This window comes from Saimiri boliviensis, chromosome 11 (assembly GCF_048565385.1).
Source record: "Saimiri boliviensis isolate mSaiBol1 chromosome 11, mSaiBol1.pri, whole genome shotgun sequence".
In the NCBI taxonomy this organism is placed as follows: domain Eukaryota; kingdom Metazoa; phylum Chordata; class Mammalia; order Primates; family Cebidae; genus Saimiri; species Saimiri boliviensis.
The window spans coordinates 6,532,553-6,549,019 of record NC_133459.1 but is presented as its reverse complement, the minus strand read 5'-3'; the positions used below and the strand labels follow the sequence as shown (position 1 = coordinate 6,549,019).

Genomic DNA, 16,467 nt, shown 5'->3' with positions numbered 1-16,467 from the left:
CTTTTCTCTCCCGCCCGCCGGATATTTTCACCGTTTTCGTTTCATCTGATAAGGGTCACTTTACTTTTGAGGAAAGGGTGAATTCTCCCCGATCCTGTTACAGCCTCACCACCAAGACTCCTAAATGCACGAAGACTTTGCAGAGAAATGACACGACCCTCTAATGGGAATATCTAATTAAGTCAGCCCAGGGAGAAGAGAATGCACATTTCAAAGAGCAAATACCATTATCAGAAAAACAGACACATTAGGAGAGAGAGCATGGGACGCTTTATGTTCTTGGAGGAGACAGAGGTTAAAGAAAGAGAATGAGCCAGCGTGGTACCATTGGTGCAGGGCAGGGCTCCCTGAAGACCTCAGTGCCCTCTGGCAGAGGATGCCCAAGAGTGTGGGCCTGAGTGGAGGCCCTGAGACCCGGAGCTCCCCGCTCCCCCAACTGTGCTGCCCCCAGTTCCTGACCCACTCGTGGAGGAAGCCGCCCCTCTGGATACTGTTCCCTCCTGCCCAGAGTGGGCTGCCAGCCAGCTGCAGGGCAGGACGAGGCTGAGGGCCTGCCTGTGTCTGTGCTGGGTGCTGCAGTGCTGCCCGGTCCCTGACTGTTCCCCTCCTCCCTCACTAGACGTCACGGCTCCCCCCACAGAGGAGGGCCATGATGGCTGCCTGGTAAGGCCCCTCAGTACCCGTGGCGCCCGCCTGCTCCGTGAGCCCCTGCTCACCCAGGCTGCCGGTGCAGAGGCAGTTGTGGGTCCGCGGCTGGGGCTTGGTCTGGTGGCTGTCGAGGATCTGCTGCACCAGCTGCTCCACCGAGAAGCCCGAGCTGCTGTTCCCATTGCTGCAGGTCCACTTGATGCCATGGACTGTGGAGAGAGAGGCAGAGGGGCTGTCAGAGCCTATAGGTGCAAGGGGGTCTGGGTGGGGGGACTGAGGGGTAGGACCCAGGCCCTCCCTGACAGCAGCCCCCTCTCTGCTGGGAAGCCCATCTTTGATGAAGAGGAGAGGAGGAGGGGGAGGGAAGCCAGGCTGCCCCGCTGGACCCCCTGCTCCCACTGGGGGTTCTGAGCTCTTCCTCCACCTCCTTGCTCCCTTTCCCTATGGTGCAGCCCAGGGAGTGGACTGGGTAGTTTTGCTTTTGTTTTCTAAAGTCAGGGTGCACGAGGCGGCTCTTCCAGAAGTGCTGGAATGGAAGAAAAAGGGAACAAGGATGGAAAGAGAGTGGACAGGAGGCGGAGGGACTTCCCAGCCCGGGAGCCTCTCGAGGAGATTCAGGATCCAGGTGGATCAACAGGAAGACCAATGCTGCTCCCAGGAGGGTGTAGGGAGGAGACCCGCCCCGGAGGGCAAGGCTCTGGCTTCCTGCCATCACCAGACTTCTTCACCCCAAAGGGATTGCAGATGCAGGAGGGGACAGTGACGATGGGCACGGGACTGAAGAACCCACGCGGCCGGGACAGCAGGTGTCTCGGTGCCCAGTGCTGACTGATGGCGGCCGTCTGAACAGCCGCCCTGGGTTCCGGGCTCCACCCTCTGCCCTGAACTTCTTCAGTCCCTGGGGTTGGGGCTGGGGTTTCCCCACCTGCCTGGCAGGATGGGGACTGGAAGTCTAAACCGACTTTTCCAGCAGAGCAATTTTCTCAGCTGGAGCAGACCCGGCCAAGGGGCGGCTAAATCCTGAGTCCAGCGCCGGGCTCAGAGGCAGTGGATTTGAAGCTTTGGGGCTGTTGCTGGCGCTGGGGATCTAGGCGCAGAGGAGCAGGGCACAGGGTCAAGGTAGGGAGAAGCCAGTGGCCCTATGGGTATGAGAGCAACTTCCTTCCTCCTTTGGCTGAAGCTTCTCTCCCACGGCTCCAGGGGGACGGCGGCTAACCCTCGCAGCACCGGCCCCAGTTCTGTGAAGGGCTCTAGCATGCAGGGGACAAGGACAGCATCGACCTGGCAGGTAGGAGTTGGCTTGATTCAGAGTCAACTGAATTGGATTTGAATCCAGGTTTTACTTATTTATTTTTTTGAAACAAGGTGTCACTCTGTTGCTCAGGCTGGAGTGCTGCGGCATAAACATGACTCACTGTAGCCTCGACTTCCTGGGCTCAAGTGATCCTCTTGCCTCAGCCTCCTGAGTAGCTGGGACTATAGGCATCTGTCACTAAACTTGGATATTAAAAAAACAAATTATTTATAGAAGGCGGGCACAGTGGCTCACGCCTGTAATCCCAGCACTTTGGGAGGCCAAAGTGGGCAGATCACTTGAGGTCAGAAGTTCGAGACCAGCCTGAACAACATGGTGAAACCCCGTCTCTACTAAAAATACAAAATTAGCTGGGTATGGTGGTACATGTCTTTAATCCCAGCTGTTTGGGGAGCTGAGGCAGAAGAATCACCTGGGAGGCGGAGGTTGCAGTGAGCCGAGATCGCACCATTGCACTCCAGTCTAGGTAACAAAAGCGAAAGTCCTTCTCAAAAAAACCCCACAAAACATTATTTGTAGAGACGAGGGTCTCACTATGTTACCCAGGCTGGTCTGGAACTCCTGGTCTCCCAAAGTGCTGAGATTACAGGTGTGAACCATTGTGCCTGGCCTGAGTCTAGGTTGTGATCTTGCTGTGTGGATTTGGGCAAGTCACAGCCTTTCTGAGCCTGTTTTCTCCCTTGTCAAGTCAGCATATAGTAGTTCCTGTCTCGAGAACTGGGTGGGAGAAAACATGATCTACTTTGTGTGTACCCAAAAAAGGGTAGCTGGTGTCATAACTGTCACTAGTGCTGATGGTGATGACGGTGGCGTCTGTGACACTAAGCAGGCAGTGCTGGCCCTGCCCTGGGGCCTGGCTGATGCTACGGGGACTGGGCTTGGGGCAGGACGCTTTTTGCTGTGAAATCCACAGATGGCTCAGCCCTGGAACGCTGCAGGAAGATCTCCGTGGTGGCCATTCATCCCTGCCTCTGTTCCTGGGAGCAGAGCACGCTTTATTATAACTCTGATGGTTTTCAAAGGAAAGAACCCATGAGTGAGGCCTGGGGTCTGGAGGGATGCCCTCAGGGTGCCGCTTCCCTTCTCCGCCTGTGCCGCCACCTGGCCCAGGTGCTGGCTCCACTCTGAAGAGGCTCCTCCGAGGTCCGCAGCACCCTGCCTCCTGCACCTTCACTCATTCCCGGGGGGTTTGGGATTCTGGTGGGTCACTGAGAGGGGATGGGTGGGGCTGAGTGGCACCTGCCCTGAGCTTGCCAAGCCGCCATGCTCAGAACCTTATGTGACAGGCGCAGGCAGGCGGGTGGCAGCACCGACAGCCCACCTTTCTTCAGGCGGACAGTGCTTTCATCTTGGGGTCCCTGGAGGAATTCTCCAGCAGCCCCCGACACACCTTGCCCTGACAGCTGGAGGGAAGGCCCAGGTCAGGGGCTTTTAAACATCATCATCGCTGTAGGACTCTTCTCTTTTCTTTTTTGAGACGGAGTTTCGCTATTGTTGCCCAGGCTGCAGTGTGGAGTGAAATGGTGCGATCTCGGCTCACTGCAACCTCTGCCTCCCAGATTCAAACGATTCTCCTGCTTCAGCCTCCTGAGTAGCTGGAATTACAGGCACATGCCACCACGCCCAGCTAATTTTGTATTTTTAATAGAGACAGGGTTTAACCATGTTGGTCAGGCTGGTCTCAAACTCCCGACCTCAGGTGATCCACCAGCCTAGGCCTCCCAAAGGGCCGGCATTACAGGCATGAGCCGCTGCATCCGGCCTTATAGGACTCTTTTCTTAAATAAACCTCTACCTAGAAATTCAATATAGAGAGAGATTACAGCAGAAAGGAGCTGACGGAGGCAGGATGAGGGGTCACAGGCTCTCTGGCCTTCTCCATGCTGAGGGCACTCCTTGGCTAAAGATTTTCCAGATTCATTTTACAGAAGAGAAAACAGATGCTCAGGAGGGAGGTGACAGCCCAAATCACATTCCAGAGAGCACAGGGCAGGATTTGAGACTCCCCTCTGGACTGCGGCACAGGCAGTGGTCTGTTCCAGCTGTAGGACCTCCTACTCTGGCTGTACCCAGGCCCCAAATAGGAGCTTCTGCTGTCATTGGTCTGGGGTGGTGCCAGGTTATTTTTTTAAAACTCTGCAGAGGCGCCTCACATGCCGTTAGGATGGGAGAACAGGCAGCTGTGTTCTAAGCGTGAGCTCAGCAGGCAACTGCAAGTCCAAGAGCAGAAGAAACCCCTGCAGAGCTCAGCACGGGAGCGCCTCCCCGTGGGAACTCTGAGCAGGTGCCCCTCGTCAAGCCAGGTCACGTGTTCTCCGGAAAGATCCCTGCTGAGTTTGAACTCGGCTCTCTGGGGAGATGAGCTATTTCCAGTGCAGCCCCCCAACTCTGGCTTCTGGCCTTCAGGCCACTCCCCACTCCAGGGTCTTGGGTTTCCACGTAGGGAGGCTTTAGAATCCCCTGCCTGGCAGAGTCTCCCAGCATTTCAGATCAGGGTCCCCTCTGCTCTGACAACCGCCGTCGCTCAGGCCAGGTTTCTGCTCCAGTCCCGACGGGGTGCAGCAGCCGCATTCTCTCTGCCACTTGCTCTCCTCCTTATGTTGTGAAGGTTATAAAATGAAGACCCAGTGAAGGGTGACAGATTGCAAACAGAGAGTTTCTGGATGCTTCATGCAGATTACCTACCGTCTTGGCATATCTAATATGCAGATTCCCTCCCTCCCTGCTCTGGTGTTGGAGGGGGTGGGTGGAGAAAAGCCCCCTCCTCTGAGGTGGTGAGTTGTTAGCGCTGAATATCAAATACTATCAAGACGGCTTTTAACATGTCATGCTCTGCTTCCTGACACGGAACGAATCAGCGGGAAGGGAGGTTTCTACAGGGAAAAAGCTCTCTATGAAAGGAAGGTTAATAGCCACACATGCTGGCCTCCCCCTCGGCCCCTTCCCCTTTGTAAAGCAGCAAAAGGGAAACTTGATCATGTGACCTCCCATATGTAAGGTTCTGACATGTCATGTGAGGGAGGAGGCACAGAAAGAGGAAAGGGAATTCCCAAGAAGGTCATGTCCTGGTGGCTGTGAGTCACATCTGTCCCCTCCTGCTCACTGTACCTCACTAGGCAGTACCTGACTCCCCGTTCTCAGGCAGAATGGCCTGAGCCGAATCCCAGACAGTGGGACCCTCTCTGCAGCTTCCATACATGGGGCCTGGGTGGTGGTCCCTGGGCGGCTCAGGTGGCGGAGAGAGACCTGTATCCCCAGGAAGGCTGGGTCAGGTGAAGGACCAGAGAGGAGTGGCAGGGGATGGGATAAGCCAGACCCCAGCATGGGGCTCCACAGGAAAGGGGCAGGCAGGACGGCCACACTGGCCCCTGGGAAGCAGGATGCTGGCCCCTGAAAAGGTGTCTTCCTGTAGCTACCCCAGAAGTCCGGCGCTGCCCCGTGAAACACAGGCCTGGGGGCTGCATTGTCCCAGACAGGGCTGCCTGCAGAGCCGAGGCTGGAGGTGGCCGTCGCAGGAACCCGGGGCCCACTCCAATGCTGACCAAGTCCTCGTACATGATGTTTACCCTAATTATGACCCGTGGCAAGGCAGCAGCGCTTCCACTAATATGAATAATCAAAATGAAATCAATGACAACAGCATGTGGCCCATGCTTTGGAGAGCATCTTCTGATGAACAATTTACCCAAGAGGCAGCCAACCGCTGGGAAGAGAGTAATTGAGATCTAGAAGAGAGGGCTGGGGGAAGGCGTGGGGGCTTCACCCACACGGGACAGGCTGCCGGCGAGGGCCTCTTGGGTTGCAGCTGCTCCATCCCAGGCCCTTGGGAAGAGGTGGAGAGCTTCAGCGACACAGGCCAAGCCTGAGTCACGTTAGGACCTCCCGTTTTCCTCTCGGGAGAGCTGAATTGTCCCTCCTAGCAAATTCATAGGTCGAAACCCTATGACTTTATTTGGAAACAGACCTGTAAGGTGGAAATTACGGTTAAGTGAGGTCACACGGGTGGGACCCTCTGCCAGCAGGAGAAAGAGACACTTATAAGCGGAGAAAGAGACACCAGGAGTGCCCATGCACAGAGAAATGGTCATAGGAGGACGCCGTGAGAAGTGGCTGTCTGCAACCCAGGAAGAGAGGCCTCCACTGTCCTCTTGATCTTGGACGTCCAGCCTCCAGGCTGTGAGACGATCAATTTCTGTGGTTTAAGCCCCCAGTCTGTGGCACTCTGGTGGAGGTGTCAGTTTTGTGGTGCTGCAACAGAATTCCACAGACTGGGAAGTTGATCAGCCTAAGGAACAGAAATGCATTGGCTTACGGTTTTGGAGGCTGGGAGTCCAGCATCAAGGAGCCAGTGCCTGGTGAGGGTCATCTCGCTATGTCACAGCACGGTGGAAGGGCAAGGGAAAAGAATCCACTCCCAGGAACCCTATGGAGAGCAGTTAAACACCCCCATGGGGCCCACGTCCAGACACAGTTGCATCGGGAATTCAATTTCAACATGAGTTTTGGAGGAAAACATTCAAACCACAGCAGGCAGATAATATACTCCACATGGGGGCTCAGGCCTCCCCCATCCCCAGGGTCTCTGGCTAGAGCTCCACATCCACCCTGCTCTATGCACTGCCACGTGTGTGTGTACAGGTGTGTGTGTGCGTATAGGTGCATGTATATAGGTGTGTGTACAGGTGTGTTTGTGTGTATAGGTGTGTTTGTGTGTATAGGTGTATGTGTGTAGGTGTGTATAGGTGTTTGGGTGTGTGTATAGGTGTTTGTGTGTACAGGCGTGTGTGTAGGTGTGTATAGGTGTGTGTGTATAGGCATGTGTGTAGGTGTGTATAGGTGTGTGTGTATAGGTGTGTATGCATAGGTTGGCGTGTGTAGGTGTATATAGTTGTGTGTATAGGTGTGTGTAGGTGTGTGTGTAGGTGTGTGTAGGTGTGTATAGTGTTTGTACAGGCGTGTGTAGGTGTGTATAGGTGTGTGTATAGGTGTGTATGTATAGGTTTGTGTGTATAGGTGTATATAGTTGTGTGTGTAGGTGTGTGTGTGTGTAGGTGTGTGTATAGGTGTTTGTACAGGTGTGTGAGTAGGCGTGTATAGGTGTGTGTATAGGCATGTGTGTGTGTATAGGTGTGTGTGTATAGGTGTGTATGTATAGGTTTGTGTGTGTAAGTGTATATAGTTGTGTGTATAGGTGTGTGTAGGTGTGTCTGTGTGTAGGTGTGTGTGTGTGTGTATAGGTGTTTGTACAGGTGTGTGTAGGTGTATGTGTGTAGGTGTGTGTGTATAGGCATGTGTGTAGGTGTGTATAGGTGTGTGTGTAGGTGTGTACAGGTGTTTTGTGTGTACAGGCATGTGTGTAGGTGTGTATAGGGGTGTGTGTGTGTGTATAGTTCAAGGGGTTCTGCAATTAGGGGCTTTCTAGAATGCCTCCCTTCTCTACTACTTTATTTTTAATATATTTATTATTTTTTGAGACAAGGTCTCGCTCTGTCGCCCAGGCTGGAGTACAGTAGTGTAATCTCAGCTCACTGCAACCTTCAGCTCCTGGGTTCAAACAATTCTCCTGCCTCAGCCTCCTGAGAAGCTGGGACTACAGATGTGTGCCACCATGCCCAGCTAATTTTTGTATTCTTTTTTTTTTTTTTTGAGATGGAGTCTTGCTGTTGCCAGGCTGGAGTGCAGTGGTGAAATCTCAGCTCACTGCAACCTCTGCCTCCTGGGTTCAAGCAATTCTGCGTCAGCCTCCCGAGTAGCTGGGACCCCAGGCGTGTGCTACCACGCCCAGCTAATTTTTGTATTCTTAGTAGAGACAGGGTTTCACCATGTTGGTCAGGCTGGTCTCGAACTCCTGACCTCAAGTGATCCACCTGCCTTGGCCTCCCGAAGTGCAGGGATTACAGGCGTGATCCACCGCGCCCGGCCCTTCTACCACCTTAAATGCCACTTTTCTTTCCAGCACAGCTCAGCTCAAGCCCCCACTTCAGGCTCATTCTCAGGCCCTCCTCAAACCCACCAAATCACAGACTCAGGATGGGGCCCAGCACCCATGCCCTAAGGGGCCCTCATGGGAATTCAAATGCATGCTCCAGTTTGAGAACCATGGGTATAGAAATCACAGTAGGCTTCTTGGCTGCTCATGCCTGTCCCCAGGAGCTGGAGTTTGGATCCCGAAGGCAGGCCTTGCCGAGTTGTTCACCGCTCATCTCCCATGCTCAGAACAATGCCTGGCACATAGTAGGTGCTTAATAAAGGTTGGTTGAGTGAATGACTGAATGGTCAATTTCTCATTCAATCGTGCCTTCTCTAGCACTGGTTTTTTTTTTTTTTTTTTTTTTTAAACAGGTTCATTGTTTCCCTCAGTGAGCTGTAAGCAGAGCTCATGTCTTAATAATAACAACTAAAATAATAATAGTTATTGGACATATCCTCCATGCCAGGCAGTGTGTGAGCGTCTTTATATGTTGACTTCAAAAAGAAAGAACAAAGCCGGGCGTGGTGGCTCACGCCGGTAATCCCAACAATTTGGGAAGCCAGGGTGGGTGGATCACTTGAGCTCAGGAGTTTGAGCCCCGCCTGGGCAACATGGCAAGACCCAGTCTCTATAAAAAATTAAAAAATGAGCCTGGTGTGGTGGTGGGCACCTGTAGTCCCAGCTATGTGGGAGGCTGAGGCAGGAGGATCACCTGGGCCTGGGGAGGTCAAGGCTACAGTGAGTGAGCTGTGATTAGGCCACTGCACTCCAGCCTGGGTGACAGAATGAGGCCCTATCTCAAAAAAAAAGAAAAAAAATAACAATGCTATGTACCCCACTGAGCCTCTGCTGTGGGCAGGGCACAGGGCCGGGCACTCTCCTGTGGGGCGATGGTTCTCAATGTGTGGTTCCCGCAGCAGCAGAATCACCTGATACTTGTTAGAAATGCACATTCTCAGGCCCCGCCCAGAACTCGGAGTCAGAAACTCTGGGGTTTGAGGCCCAGCATCCATGTTTTGCTAGACCTTCGGATGCACACTCAAGTTTGAGAAGCACGGGTCTAGAGATGACATCTTTAACCTCCCAATGATCCCTTGAGGCAGAATATATTACCCTATTAATGCCAAAACTGAGACTCAGAGAAGTTATGTAACTTGCCCAAGGTCACACAGCAGGTGAGTCGAGGGTGAGGAGGGGCTGCAGATTCAAGCTCTTTCCACTGGGCGACCTGCCTGGCTTTCAGCTCTGCCAGGACCAGCTCCTAGCAGGGGATAAGGAGGGCTGGATGGCCGCTTGGTGGTGGGCAGAGGAGAAAAGTGATCCCATTGGGAGGTAGGGGGTCCCAGCCATGAGCGGCAAGTCTCACTTCATTTCCTGGAGGGGAGTCTGGTTTCCCTCGGCTGTCCCATCACCAGGGGCTGGTGACTGTGCAAGAAACTCAGGGTCCCAGGGCTGGACCATGTGCTATCATCATATGCTGGACGACCAGCTGTGTCTCCTGCCTCCTGACTTTGCAGGTGCTGGGCTGTCTCAGAGGGGCCAGACCTTGCTGGCTGGGGCCTTAGTGGGCAGAGGCAACCAAGTCCCTGCCTCCCTGTGATTTTCTCACTTTGGGGTCAGGTCAGTTGTCACTCATCTGGCCAAGCCACCCAGACCAAGGCAGAAAACTCTTCCCTGGCCAGGCACCGTGGCTCACGCTTGTAATCCCAGCACTTTGGGAGGCCGAGGTGGGCAGATCATCTGAGGTCAGGAGTTTAGACCAGCCTGGTCAACATGATGAAACCCCAACTCTATTAAAAATACAAAAATTAGCCAGGCTTGGTGGCACGTGCCTGTAATCCCAGCTACTCAGGAGGCTGAGGCAGGATAATTGCTTGAACCCAGGAGGCGGAGGTTGCAGTGAGCTGAGATCATGCCACTGTACTCCAGCCTGCCAGCCTGGGTGACAGAGTGAGACTCTGTCTCAAGAAAAAAAGGGAAACTCTTCCACTCTTCCTCGAGCCTCCCCGGGAGGAACTGGGAGGCGGGGCCTGATGGGGACCCGCTCTTGGGAAATCAGAGCAGGCAGGAGAGGAAGGGGAAGGAAATCTGGGAGGAGGCTGCCAGGAGGACCTCTCAGCAACATGGCATCCAAGCCTGGGCGCTGGCGCTTCCCTGGCCTCGTACTGCAGCAGGCTTCATGCCTGGTTAGGGGCGCATTTGGGGGAATTTCTGTAAAACACAAAAGAACCTAAGAAGGATTCATTCCAGACCATACAGGATGTGTGGGGCAATGCTTGGCTCTGCGACAGGGACCCCTCATTTGGGGTGTGGTGGAGGTGGGGAGGGTCCCACTAAGGGATGGCAGGGGCTGAGGGGCAGATTCCTCTTGGCTTTCATTCCCAACGTGGCTGCCCCCGGCATTGGTGGGGCCTTCCCAAAGGGCAGAGAGAATCTCCAAGCTCCATGCCCTGTGCTGGCTGTATGGGAAGAAGGGGGCAGCATTTGGAAACAGTGAGAGCCGTGGGAGATGGGGTGGCGGGACCATGCTGGCCTGGGGTGGGAGCCCCCATGTGACGGCAGTTCTTTCCCTCGTGCACTGCGTGATCTTAGGTTCCTCTGGATCTCAGTTTCTTCATCTGGAAAGTGGGTGCCTCTTGTCGGTTCACCTGACCGTATGCCACTGGGCCCCATCCAGGTAAGTGGCCCCACCCCTGGATCCTGATTTGGTGGCATCCACAGGAGATCTGCCCAGGCCAGGGTGGAAAACCCCACGCGAGGGGAAGCTCTCTGCTCTGAAGTCATGCCTGGAAGACTCTGGAAAGGAACCGGGCGAGGAGACAGAAAGGAGAACTCTGGAAGTCCGCCCCGGCCCCTGGTGGCCTCGGAATGGGTGAGAGCCAGCCATCTGCCTCCGTTGCTCTGTGGGGCAGTAACTCCTGGAAAAATGACAGGGCAAGGCCACCTGGAGCTTTGGTCACCATGGTAACCACACAGGTGGCACCTGCTGGAATTGACGCTTGGCCTTCCTTTGCACGGGAAGATTTCTGGGTGCTGTGATGAGCAGGAGGCCAGGAGAAGGGGCAGCGTCCTTTTCCAGAGGGCTTTGGGGGGCCTGGTCCTCTTCCTCCATCTGGGCTCGTCCAGTCCCCCCATTCAGGTATCCCACCACCCAAAAACGGTCCAGAAAGAGGTTGGCCGTTTAGTCAAGCCAGGTCACCTTGGGAGCCGAGAAAGGGTGCTGTGGCCATTTTTCCAGGTGCTGGTGTAACCTGGGATGCTCTCTGGCAACCCTGGATGTGTGGCCGCTCTCCTTATGAGCCATATGCCGGAGGTGGGCAGGAGAGGGAGCGGCCACGTGCCTCTCCTGGAGTAACGAGCCCCTTCAGAGTCCCCGTGTTGTTGACACTAGAAGGCTGTCTCCATGGCGACAAGGTCACTGGGAAATGGCAGCCGGGTTGGTTTAATTTTCACTGTACTCTTGTTGACAGGCATAAAGGCCCTGCTTCAGATTTCTTGGTTCAACTGGATGAAATTTTCATTAGATTTAACTTCTCATATCCAGACACCCACATACTGTTCAATTTCCCGATCTCACCACTCAACTCTCATTCGCCCATTGGTCCTGAGGACAAAATTTTCAGAAATCTCATTTCGAGGAGTGCAGAGGCTGAGGAGTGCCAAGATGGAGCGCGCGCCCGCCCTGTGCACGTGCGGGGACCTATCTGCCATGTCCCCAGTGAGCCTGTCATGTCTGCTGCCTGCTGTTGGGGCATCACAGTCACCCCTCTGCCAGGGGGCATTGGCTTCGTCCCAGCATCACACGCCCTCTGGAAAAGGTGAGGAGGTTGAGAGCCTGACCTTGCAATATGCTTTCTTCTTGCAGGTGGGACAGGCCTAGTCAGCGAGGGGTAGGGAAAGTCGCCATTCCAGCCGGGCCGGTGATTCCATCGTCAGGAAGGTCGGAGCCTGTGGCACGCCCTTTGCCTCTGTGCCTGGCCTCACAGGAAATCTCCAAGGTGCTCAGTGACATTCAGAGTGGCATTCTGGAGCCATCCGGGGGCTCTTGGAATCTCCTGATCTGCTAAGTGGCATTGCTACCAGGCTGGGAATCCTTTGCACCATGGGAGGAGTGACTGCCCTAGGAGCACTGGCCGCCTGGCAGTGCCAGAGCCTCATGGTGATCTGCAAATCTGGGTCCATGTGGCCTCTGGAACCCCCTTCTCCCCATTCTGTCCAAACTGCAGCCCTTTCCCCCGGGCACTGCTGGGGCAGAGACGCAGGGAACTTGGGAGTGATCAGCTTTATTCTGCCCCTTCAGGCCACTCCCAAAAAGGGGTAGGGGACCAGGTGGGATTCTGGATGCTTCCATCTTGCTTCCGGTAAGATTGCTCTAGGGCTCTGGACTCAGGTGCCTCCTCGTGCGTTGGGAGGTAGTGCCGCAGGGAGCGGGGCTCCGTCCACGGCGCAGCTGCCTCAGCTCCAAACCACACGGCCCAGAGCCTTCCACTTTGCAAGAGTGGCTGAAAGTCTGGAGATCTGAATGTTGGCAACGGATTCTAACTTTGACAGAACCACTCCCTGGCATTGAGTGGGGCTCAGCGTCAGCTCCGGGTGGCAGTCAGGGCCCAGGACATGAGTGAGGCCCCCTATCCCCAACACCAGCACAGAGGCGCACCCCACAAAAAGGGGATCCCTGTCACGGAAGCGACTGTGCGGCCTTGAAGCGGCCCTGGGCAGCGCGGCGCTGGGAGAGAAGGAAGCCAGTGCGGTATGTCTCTCCCCGTCCTACTCGGGGGCCAGATCGGCTCCATACAACTCTCTGGAGTGAGAAATCAACACTGCAAAACAAACCTGGGTCCTGGGAGCCAAGGAGGAAGAAAGCCCCAAACTCAAGTCAGCTGCTTCGTGCCCACCCTCTGCCGTCCTCCGTGCCAGGTGGGAAGGGGGCTGCAGGCATTCTGGCAGGAGCCAGCAGGAGGGCTGGGACCCACCTGGAGATTCCAGGAACCCACCGTGCCTGCTCCTCATGCCAGCAGCTCCTTCCCAAAGGGAAGAGTAAAAGGCAGAGGAAATCCTCTCCAGGACCCCCCGGCACTTTCCCCATGACTCCCAGGCCCCGCAGACAGGCAGAAGTCAACAAGTGTCGGGCAAGGCCCCACCCCGTGCCGGCACCGACATCTCAGCAGCAAAACGAGGAAAGCTCTGGAGTCGCATTTCTGAACCCAGAGTCTATGGAAAGTCCTCACGTGCTCCTGAAACATCCAGAAATGATAGACGCAGTACTCTGTGCACGCCGGGGAGTGGCTTTCTCTGGGAGCGTGGCTAGACTAAACGCCACGTGGCCTCCAACGCCTGCCCTCCTTCCCGGATGTGAGAACGAGCCGACGCCTGAGGAGGCCTGTGGCCCAAAGAGGTGCTGGCTCTGTTCTTGCCTGGCCTTGCACCAGAGGCTGCTATAGGCCGGGGTTCCTTAAAAAGTATCGGGGACCCCAGCACAAGAACCTAGCTTCTTAAAACACTCGGTGTCTGTGGCCCACTCCAGACCGGGGGAGTCAGAATGTCTGGGGAAGGGCCTGCCTTTCAGCCCCTCCCAGGGGTTCAGATGGGAGCCACTGTTTCTGCTCAGGCTTTTGGGGGCCTTGGTGAATTTGTGGGTAAGACTGTAGCCGGCTCGGCTCCCTCTGAGACTGGGAACAGGGTGGCCTGGGGGGTCCGAGCTCACTCCTGACATTCAGCCCTTCGCTCCTATCCCAGAAGTCTCTGCTCAGAGGCAGGGACATCGGGCACTGGGACATGCTTCTACATGAACACTGCCGGCCAGAAAGCTCCTCCAACAGCAGCCCTCCCTCCCCCGCCGGGCTGAGCCCCAGCCTCCTCACTGTGCCCACACCTGTAGCTCCCTGGGGGAAAAGTCTTTGCAGCTCTCTTCTCTTCCCATATATATACATATTTTTGAGACAGAGTCTCGCTCTGTCTCCCAGGCTGGAGTGCAGTGGCACGATCTCGGCTCACTGCAACCTCCACTTCCCAGGTTCAAGTGATTCTCCTGCCTCAGCCTCCTGAGTAGCTGGGATTGCGTCCGCCACCATGCCCAGCTAACTTTTATGTTTTTAGAGACGGGGTTTCACTATGTTGGCCAGGCTGGTCTCAAACTCCTGACCTCAGGTGATCCACCTGCCTCAGCCTCGCAAAGCGCTGGGATTACAGGTGTGAGCCACTGTGCCCTCTCCTTCCTCTTCTTTCATCTCCTTTCTTTTCTTGAGATAGGATCTTGCTCTGTCACCCAGGCTGGAGTGCAGTGGCGCCATCTCTGCTCACTGCAGCCCTGAACTCCCCAGGCTCAAGTGATTCTCTCACCTCAGCCTCCCAAGTAGCTGGGGCTGCTGGTGTGCACCACCACATCTGGCTGATTTTTCTATTTTTTGTAGATACAAGGTCTCACCACGTTGCCCAGGCTGATCTTGAGCTCCTGGGCTCAAGTAACCCTCTCACCTCTGCCACCCAGATTGCTGGGATTACAGGGATGAGCCACCGTGTCTGGCCATCTTTGTGACTTTTAGGCTGGCTGCCATCCTTCCTCAGTGGGCTCTGGCTGAGCCTTAGGGATACCTGCTGCTAGTCAGGCTGAGAGCTCCCAGCCCATCGTCCCCGACCTGCCAGATCCTGATAGTGGATCAGGATCGACTGAGCTGGAGAGGAGAAAAGATGGGCACAGGCACCTCTATCTACGGCCCCCTGCTGCTACTTCCAGCCCCATCCCAAGCCTGACCCCAAGCGCCACCACTCCAGAATTACAGAGCAGGTCCCCAACCGCCTCCCAGCTCATCTCAGACACCAGGTCCAGAGGCAGGGGTGGGACAGCCCGCCTACAAGCTCCTGGTGGCCTGGGCCGGGGAGTCAGGCTTCCCGGGGTCTCCCATCGCCGAGCGGGTCTGCTGCCACTGGCCACCAGGTGGCGCTGGTCGACCAGGAACGGGTCCGCAAGCCCCGGGAAGGAAGCCTTTGTTGATATTCCTTCTTGATATTCTATAATCACCAGGATTACAATCTAAGCAAAAAACAAAACAAATAAACACAGCCCCCCCCCCCTTTTCTGGATCTTTTGTCTTTGTCTGAAAAATTATGAGGAAACAAAAGGTGCATTGAACATACAACCCCAGGCTTGGGTACTGGCAAGGGCGAGGGCCTCCGGGACAGAGGGAGGGAGGCTGGGGGGTCTGGGGATCGGGGGCTCTGTGACCTGACCTCCCCCAGTGCGAGCTGGGTCCCTGGTGCTACTAAGCAACCGCTCTGGGCAGATTTCTCCTCCACGGCAGCCACTGCTCAGCAATGAGGGGCTCCTGTCTGCAGCCACCCCGGCCCAGGCCCGGTACTGGAAATGGTGAAATGGTGTGGGGTCTCGGTGGAGGCTGGCAGAGCTGACACCCTGGCCCCTGACAAACCAACAGGCTGCAGGTGAGGACCTGGGTGTTAGGGGAGATGGTCTGTGGAGGCCAGGACAGTACAAGCAAGCCCACACTTGCCAGGGCCTCCACCCAACTCGCCATGGCCTCCACTCTCAGTCACCAGGGCCTCCACCCAGCTCACCAGGGCCTCCACTCACACCTGCCCGGGCCTCCACCCAGCTCACCAGGACCTCCACCCAACTCACCAGGGCCTTCATCTAGACTCCCTATGGCCTCCACCCCACACTGATGGCCTCCACCTCCACTTTCACCATGGCCTCCACTACCTACCGTCCCCCCCAACATGGAGGTGAGGTTGCTTTTGGAGGAGGTGTGGTGGTGGAGGTGCTGAATCCTCACCCACTCGTGCCCGTGGATGCATCGTGTGCCCATGTGGAAGCATGAAGCATGGAGGTGCATGGAGCACCTGTGTAGTGTGGGTGCAGGGTGGGTGCAGCCCTGGGGCTCTGCTCACTCCACAGCCAGCCCTCCTGCTGCCCCACCCCAGAGGCCTGAGTACTCTGGCCCGATGCCAGCAGAGCTCTGGGATGAGCAGGCAGGGCAGAGCTAAACCCTGAGGTGGCTGGGGGAGCTGCCTGCTGATTTCTGGTCCTTCGAGGCCTGCAGGAAGGCTCAGGCCTTGCTCACGGCTGCAGGGCCGTCTGGCCAGCCAGGGCACTCCGAGAGGAGCCTCCAGGCAGGACAGCTGGGGCAAGATCCCCACACAGGAAGCGCTGTGAACATAGCTTCAAAGTCATGCCCTCGCCACTCACTCTGGATGGAACAACCTCACCAGCAGCTTGCTGGGAAATGCCTGGAGTGCCATCCCCTCCTGGGCTGCCAGGAAATGGGCACGGTAGAAAGCCATGGGCACTCAGGGCAGAAAGCCTTAGGCGCTCAGAGGGAGAGGATCTTCTCCGAGGAGATGGTGCCATCTGGCTCTCCGTAGGTTCCAGTGGAGCTGAGGGTGCAAGGTTCGGAGCAGTTTAGAACCCTGTGGCTCCGTGCAGCCCGAGATCACTGAGCAATTTTTCTGCCAGCCTGGCAGGACAGAAGCACAGAACCCAGCCTGGCACGGCAGTCGACTCCACTCAAAGTCACCTCTC

The 16,467-nt window shown here is 55.9% G+C and overlaps 1 protein-coding gene and 1 long non-coding RNA gene across 19 annotated transcripts in view; one reads left to right on the top strand and one right to left on the bottom strand.

Moving 5' to 3' along the window:
* CAMTA1 (calmodulin binding transcription activator 1) overlaps positions 1-16,467 on the bottom strand; it is a 964,942-nt gene that overhangs the window by 104,055 nt on the left and 844,420 nt on the right. For all 18 annotated transcript variants that reach the window (XM_039474351.2, XM_039474345.2, XM_039474346.2 and 15 more), the window contains one exon: positions 717-857. In XM_039474351.2, the coding sequence (XP_039330285.1) occupies positions 717-857 (141 nt within the window). The remainder of the gene's footprint in view (positions 1-716; positions 858-16,467) is intronic.
* On the top strand, positions 1,407-15,094 carry LOC141580200 (uncharacterized). Its single transcript, XR_012512305.1, has 3 exons — positions 1,407-1,936; positions 10,527-10,611; positions 11,800-15,094. It is a non-coding gene; the product is annotated as an uncharacterized LOC141580200 (long non-coding RNA).